This window comes from Nematolebias whitei, chromosome 17 (genome assembly GCF_014905685.2).
Source record: "Nematolebias whitei isolate Nwh7 chromosome 17, NemWhi1, whole genome shotgun sequence".
In the NCBI taxonomy this organism is placed as follows: domain Eukaryota; kingdom Metazoa; phylum Chordata; class Actinopteri; order Cyprinodontiformes; family Rivulidae; genus Nematolebias; species Nematolebias whitei.
The window spans coordinates 41,204,960-41,213,204 of record NC_056514.1 but is presented as its reverse complement, the minus strand read 5'-3'; the positions used below and the strand labels follow the sequence as shown (position 1 = coordinate 41,213,204).

Genomic DNA, 8,245 nt, shown 5'->3' with positions numbered 1-8,245 from the left:
TTTTTTTTTTTTTCATTTAGCCTTTATTTATCCAGGTTAGTCTCATTGAGCCACGAGAACTCATTTTCAAGAGAGACCTGTAAAGTGCTTTATAAATAAAGTGGTATGGTATATTTTGTAGAGAGTATGAGAGAGGTGTCAAGAAGACCATCTTCATGCAACTAGAAGCTTCAAACAGAGGAGACCGTCTCACGTTTTTAATTTACAGCCCAAACAATCTCCAGTCACAGTGCAGCAATATCACTTCACTCCTGCTTCTTCAAATGGCCCTGCCCCTTTTTGGAGAAAATACAAATGGTGTAAAAAGAAGGTGTGAGAGTGCAAATGATAGTGTTGTAATTTAAAATTTTTCATGTTGCACTTTGCCCAGCAGAAAAAAATTAAAAATTAAAAAACGTACTTCTTTTGTTCACTTTTCTACACAAAAGAATATAAAAAGAAAAAAAAACAATGTGACTTTTATGGACATCAAGAGTTATTTGTACTCATACTAAAGTAAGATTTTACTGACAGAGTGATGATGGGAGCAGACCTGAATGGACATGTTGGTGAAGGAAACAGAGGATGAGGAAGTGATGGGTAGGTTTGGTGTCGAGGAAAGAAACCAGGAAGGACAGATGGTGGTGGATTTCACCAAGAGAATGTAAATGGCTGTAGTCAACACCTATTTCCAAAAGAGGGAGGAGCATAGAGTGACCTATCAGAGTGGAGGAAGGAGTATGCAGGTCGACTACATTCTGTGTAGAAGAGGAAACCTGAGGGAGACTGGAGACTGTAAGGTTGTGGCAGGGGAGAGCGTGGACAGACAGCATTGGATAGTTGTGTGTAGAATGACTGTTGTTGTGAAGAAGACCAAATGGTGGAAGATGAAGAAGGAAGAATGATGTGAGAAGTTCAGAGAGGAGCTGTTAAAGGCTCTGGGTGGTAAGAAAGAGCTTCCAGATGACTGGACTACTACAGCAACAGTAATTAGAGAGACAGGTAGGAAGGTACTTGCTGTGTCATCTGGACAGAGAATGGATGATAAGGAAACCTGGTGGTGGAATAGTGAAGTGCAGGAAGATGTTCAAAGAAAGAGGTTAGACAAGAAGAAATATGACAGAGAGAGGACTGAAGAGAGAAAAGCCAAAAGAAGAAGACTTGTTTTTTGACTAAAGTATGAGTTTTAAACAGTTCTGCAACTACAGGGTAAATCCACAATTTAGCTTGCTAGTTAGAAAGCTAAATAAAAATTACTGTTATCATAATAATACTACTAATAATAATGCTAATAATGATTATAATTAACAATGATCTATAATTTTTTCTATAAAACACTGGCGCTTGTTGAGTAATAGATACATAATACATAGGTAATGTAGGTCAGAGCATCCCTGATGCAGCCATACATTTCTATGCTGATGATACAATTGTTTATTGTCGAGCTAAAACTGTTGATAAGGTTTTCCAGTTTTTGAAATCATCCAGACTGATTTGTTTCACCTCAAACTTGTCCTAAACGCCGACAAAACCAAAGGGATGTTGTTTTCAAACAGGAAGTTGGTCCCAGCAGTTCTTCCTCCGATTTTATCCTCAAATGGTGTCCCCATTGACTTTGTTGATTCCTATAAATATTTGAGTATCTTGGTCGATTCACATCTCTCTTTTAAGCTCCATGTGGAAAACTTGGTAAAGAAACTGAAAGTTAAACTGGGTTTCTTTTTCAGAAACAGATCCTGTCTAACTCTGAATGTTAGGAAACACCTTGTAACTGTGACTTTCCTTCCCTCCATTGATTACGGTGACATTATTTACATGAACGCTCCTACAAGAACCCTGCAGATGTTGGATGCTGCAGATGTTGGATGCTGTCTATCATGGTGCACTAAGATTCATAACTGGCTGTAACTACCGTACCCACCACTGCACCCAGTATTCACTGGTTAACTGGTCACCATTAACTTCACACAGACTCTCCCACTGGTACATCTTCATCTTTAAATCACTTCCTGGTCTGCTGCCTTCATACATCTCCTCCTACATGTCTCTGTGTGAGTGCAGCTACAGCGTGCGCTCTCAGGACATCATTACCTGCAGTGTTCCCTCAGTGAGGACTGAACTAGACAAAAGGACCTTCTCCTACTCCGCTCCTGTTTCCTGGAACATCTTGTAAAAAGATCTGAAGCTCTCGACCTTTGACCTCTCTAAGTGTCTTTAAGAATCTGTTGGACTCCTGGCAGGGACCGATGCAGACATGTTCCTGTTTTCAGTTTTCTACATTCGCCTTAGAATCCAGCTGTTTGTGTTACTTTTTTTGCATCTTATTTTAATTTGTAAAAAAAAAAAAAAATGTATGCCTCTTTTATGATTGTCCATTGTTGTCATCATTCTTTGTTAAAATCAGGTCTCTCTTGTAAATGAGTCATCAAGGCTCAATGGGATTAACCTGTCTAAATAAAGGTTGAATGAATGAGTAGCAGTGATGGTAAAGAAATATTTGGCTGAAAGACCATATTTGACCATTTGCTGTATTCATTTATTAACCTTCATTTAACCTTTATTTAACCAGGCAAATCCCACTGAGATCACAGATCTCTTTTGCAAGGGAGGCCTGGACCTGAAGGCAGCTGGTCTGTTGGAGGAAACCAGAGTACCTGGAGAAAACACACACAGCACGAGAAGAACATGCAAACTCCACAAAGAAAGACCCCAGGTCCAACCGGGATTTGAACCCAGGACCTTGTTGCTGTGAGACAACAGTGCTAACCACTGATCCGTTGTGCTGTAGTTTTATTTGAAGTTGTTTTCTTAACAAACGCTTCAGGAGTTCCTTTACCTACCAGTCAAAGACAAGGGAGGTTTCTATCCAAAAGAAGGCGGGGCATTGTATTCTCCCCAAAAGGGGGCAGAGCTTAGTGCATATGCCAAGTCCCTAGATATGTTGCTTCACTCTATTATCACCATGCGACCAACACGTCTTGCATGTGGACCAGGCCAACAAAAACTGCAGTTTCAAAGCTTGGAGCTCAACAGTTTTCAGTTTAAACCCACTTTACGTCTAGTAATAACTTTACTTTGAAAATGACTCTTAAGCTCCAACTGTAACTAAAAACAAATACTTTATGATGTGTTGGTTTTAACAGCAGACCAAGCTGTTTTTGAAATAATCTGATAAACCTAAACATATTTGTCAAAGTGACACCTGAGTGTGTATGACCAATTTAAGCTCTTGATGTTTTTACAGGTTTTCAGTCACGTTGCAGCTAATCACGTTTGTTGCTGCTTCAGCATTTTTGGAAGACAATGTAATAATAAAAATAATAATAAAAGGTAAAGAAAATTGACCAAAATAAACATTAATAACTGTCCCACTCTGTTTTTTTCTTGAACCGGACATATGCTCACCGGTACATCAATTTTGATGAGAGCAATGTCTGCCTTCTCGTCAATATCCTTGATCTTGGCGTCATATGTGGCGCCGCTCTTCAGCTCCACCTGCAAGAAAAAAAAATGTCTTCACCTCTAACTGTCATAATGACAGAACCACAAACAAATGCAAAATTCTGCAAAATTACCTAACTACAGTAAAAAACCTTTCAAACTGATGGTACATGAGATTACACTAGTCAAAGGTGCAACTTGTATCCAAGGCAACAACATACCATATTTTATCAACACCTCCACTGTGACAGGATGGATATGGCATTGCCTTATTAAGCTAGACAATTCTTAAAGGACACTAGAAAGTATTTATTAGCACTAACAATCCAATGAAAAACATACAACTGTGACATTTAGGCTTCAGTACATTTCTTCTTGGTAAATAATAATAGTGTCTTTAAAACATCCAGTGGGTATGAGTGTGTTTCTGGTGCTTTTTGTACCTTCACTCTGTGTTTATTGGCCACCACGTGGGCATTGGTGACGATCAGTCCGTCCTCAGACACAACAAACCCAGAGCCGCTGGCGACGGCCATCTCCCGCTTAGAAAATACCATCCTGAACAGAAACAGGAAGAGATCTAAAACCCAAGACAAGACCCTGAAGAACAGCGTCAGGTTGACTTTCAATGAAGGCGGCTGTTTTAACAGCAGAACTTGAATGGTGAGGTTAGAAGGTTAGACAAATATAACTTAAAGACTCATTCCAGTAGCTACTGTGCTCCATCCCTGTGAGCGCTGCAGAAGAGGATTTACAGTAGCAGCTTTGACTGACACGGTCAACTTACTTTATCAGTCTGTCTTTTATATCACCCAAAGTCATGGGATATGTGATATCCTCCTTATCAACCTTTAAAAACCCAGTCGGTTTTACAGATCTTTCTTCTTTCAGCTTTTCCTTTTTCAGGGGTCTTCACAGCGAGCCATCCTGCTCCATCTCACTCTGTCCTCTGCGTCCTCTGTCCTCACTCCAACTACCTCCATGTCCTCTCTAACTGCATCCATATATCTCCTTTGTCTTTTTCCTGGAAGCTGCATTTCTAACATCCTTCTACCAATATACCCACTGTCCCTCCTCTGGACATGTCCAAACCACTGTCCCTCCTCTGGACATGTCCAAACCACTGTCCCTCTTCTGGACATGTCCAAACCACTGCCCCTCCTCTGGACATGTCCAAACCACTGTCCCTCCTCTGGACGTGTCCAAACCACTGTCTCTCCTCTGGACATGTCCAAACCACTGCCCCTCCTCTGGACATGTCCAAACCACTGTCCCTCCTCTGGACGTGTCCAAACCACTGTCTCTCCTCTGGACATGTCCAAACCAAACCTGATGATCTCATTCCTGATCTTCTCCATCCTTGTCTCTCCTAAGAAGAACCTCAACATCTTCATTTCTGCCTCTTACAGTTCTGTCTCCTGTCTTTTTGTCCATGTCTCTGTCTCCAGACCAACATAGCTGGTCTCACCACTGTCTTGTGAACTTTTCCTTTGATCTTTGCTGACACCCTTTTGTCTTAAATCTCTGCTGAAACTTTTCTCCATCCACTCCAGTCTGTTTTCATAGAATCTTAGCTAAAACTTAGTGCGGTGGTAGCTGAGAGTAATCCTCAACTCTAAGTCCGAGCTCAGACAGATCACTTGAGACCATTGTTTAAGGTCAATTAACTGTGAAAGAAAATTAGTGCTCAACAAACTGCCATGACAACTGGAACAAATCAGCAGATGAATTGGTTTTCAGGTCAATATCTGACCACCACCACAACTGTGGGTGATGTCATCTTTAATCTGACGTTCTTACTTGCGGAACAGTTCAATATGAACAACAGCAGGAGCGATTTTCTCCACCACATCAGCAATGAAGTTGTACTTGTATCGAAGGCTGTTGGGGTTCTGCTGACCTGAAATGGAAGAAAACAGTCTTGGTACATGGCATCTTGTAACTGTTGAAGATGGTTGGACAGTTTCTGAGATGATTAAGGTTAGTTACTAAAACTGATACTATTACTTCACTTCCAAAGAATGATCAGATATACTGTATGTCAAACACAACATTGTACATATACATAAATACATTCTGTCTTCATAATAAAACACATTTTCAAGTGATGGCAGCCATCTTGGCTCCAGACAAGCTCCATCTGGGTCCACACTGGAACACTGTGGCATTGACTTTTACTCTGGTGCATTTAACATTGACAACAAGCAGTCTATCACCAAAGAAAACAGACATCTACATCATTATGCCAACCTAATAAGACTTGAGACTTGTTTGCAGTTACCAGACCCATATATCTAATAACGTCTGTGGTTCAGTCTCAAACAGATATGTGAAGTCAGGCTGAGAAGAAAACTTTGCAATCGTGTCATGAGACAAAACAAGTGCAGTAACCTGACTCATCGTGACTTTAAATTGATGCAAATGGACCCAAATTGTAGCTGCTGTGATAAACCACATGCAGATGTTGAGTGTAGCTTATAAAGTGTGAGAGTAGCTGCAGCTTATCTCCTCTTCCCATGTGATGCTTAAAAACAAAAGAAATGACACAGAGACTCAGAAGATGCAGAGATGCTGGCAGCGGAAGAATTAGGATGTTATATTTAACCATCACCCCATGAAAGCCTTTTTTGGATTCACTCCAGGCGTTCCACAACATCTGGCAAAGCTTTCGTTTTCTCAGCCAGATATTATGGCGTGTGTTTGCCTTACCCAGTTAGATCTGCTGGGACTGGTAATTACCAGTAGGCATTTTCCCTTTTCTGTTCCTCAAAGATTTTATCTACCGGTATGTCTAGCGTCTTAAAGCAAACCAAACACATTATTAAATCAGTGATAACACACTATAAATTAAAGCAAATTTAGAAACAAATCAATCTTAATAAACTCTTTAAACTGCACAGTCAAGGTGCCACAAACGTGCAGGAGGAATAAACAGACTGGTTTGTTAAGTAAGAACTTCCTGGGTTTAGATGGTCAGTGTAAATGGAGCATGACTGATCAGGGAAGTGGGGCCAGCTTCTGCAGGACTGTACTAGTCTGACATGAAGAATATAACTGAGTCAAAATAAGAGTCCAATCCTGTAGTTACTTGAATCAGAATGCGAGAACGAATGGGCTTGCAGTATCACCTGTTCAATGTTGTTGGACACAGTTTACCATACCTATTACTGTTCCAAGACCGCTGGACGATGTTTACCATGCCTGTTAGCGTTTAGTTCAATTCATTCAATTCAATTCAAAAATACTTTATTAATCCCAAAGGGAAATTAAATATTGTTATAACTCATAATCCTTGTTTCATTAAGAGATGTTATAGATGCTGATGCTGTAGACAGGAAGGATCTCTTGTAAAGGTTCGTCCCACAGCAGATCTGAAGAAACTGGCCGCAGATGGTGTCCGATCTGTCCACCTGGACTTGGTTGGCCTCTCAGATCCCACGGGCTGCAGGACCGCCCAAATGCCAGGCAGATCTCCTTCACGAGGGATGGTCACTCCTGGCTGCAGCTGTCGGGGGACAGTCCCAGTCCCTCCACTGTCACGAGCCACGTTTTCTGCCAGCTCCAGGATCTCAGTGGTCTGGCACTTTGAACACCGCCAGCATGTAGACGGGAATACATCCACAGTGCCTCCTTTTCAACTCATTTGAGATTTGGAGCTGTAGTTGAGATATTATTTTAGCTTTTGCGATGTTAATCAGCTGCTCTTGATGTAAAAAAGACAAACAAAAAAAAAGTTGTTGCCATGGTTACACATCATAACAAATGTCCAAAAGTAAAAATGTTTCTGTAAAAATCCTTCCAGCAGCACAGCATCTGATACCAGAGAAAACAATCATCCCCAAAAAAAAAAAAAAAAATTGATTTACATCCAGAAAAAGTTAAATTAAAGTTTGCAACAGCAATAACTCAGAATGAAAGTAACAGATGTCACAGATTCTGTTCATAACTTTTATGGACAGAACTTCTCGGTGCAGCCAGCTGGTGGAGGGAGTCCGGTTCGGTGGCCTCAGGATTCCATCTCTGCTCTTTGCAGATGATCTGGTCTTGTTGGCGTCATCATGCCATGATCTTCAGCTCTCACTGGAGCGGTTCGCAGCCGAGTGTGAAGCAGCTGGGATGAGAATCAGCACCTCGAAATCTGAGGCCATGGTCCTCAAGGGTGAGTTTCTGCCTCAAGTGGAGGAGTTCAAGTATCTCTGGGTTTTGTTCATGAGTGAGGGGAGAATGGAGCGTGAGATTGACAGAAGGATTGGTGCAGCATCTGCAGTATTGCAAACTCTGTACCGGTCCGTTGTGGTGAAGAGAGAGCTGAGCTGTAAGACAAAGCTCTCTGTTTACAGGTCAGTCTATGTTCCTCCCCTCACCTCTGGTCAGGAACTCTGGGTAGAGACTAAAAGAATGAGATCGTGGATACAGGAGGTTGAAATGAGTTTCCTCTGCAGGGTAGCTGGACTCTCCTTAGAGACAGGGTGAGAAGTTCAGTTATCAGGAGAGACTCAGAGTAGAACCTCTGCTCCTCCACGTCGAGAGGAGCCAGTTGAGGTGGTTCAGGCATCTGGTAAGGATGCTCTCTGGGCGCCTCCCTAGAGAGGTGCTTCGGCCATGTCTGACTGGGAGGAGACTCTGGGGAAGACCCAGGACACTCTGGAGAGACTATGTTTCTCGGTTGGTCTGGGAACACCTTGGAGTCCTCCCAGAGGAGCTGGAAGAGGCTGTGGAGAGAGATGTCTGGGCCTCCCTGCTCAAGATGCTGCCCCCAAGACCTGAGTCCAGAATAAATGGATGGATGGATGGATGGATGGATGGATGGATGGATGGATGGATG

The 8,245-nt window shown here is 42.0% G+C and overlaps 1 protein-coding gene across 1 annotated transcript in view; it reads right to left on the bottom strand.

The window, feature by feature from the left end:
• Window positions 1–8,245, bottom strand: part of htra1b (HtrA serine peptidase 1b) — a 23,571-nt gene that overhangs the window by 11,729 nt on the left and 3,597 nt on the right. Inside the window, exons 2-4 of the mRNA XM_037691704.1 lie at window positions 5,221–5,320; window positions 3,864–3,978; window positions 3,385–3,474 (exon numbers count right to left, since the gene is read on the bottom strand). Of these exons, the coding sequence (XP_037547632.1) occupies window positions 3,385–3,474; window positions 3,864–3,978; window positions 5,221–5,320 (305 nt within the window). The remainder of the gene's footprint in view (window positions 1–3,384; window positions 3,475–3,863; window positions 3,979–5,220; window positions 5,321–8,245) is intronic.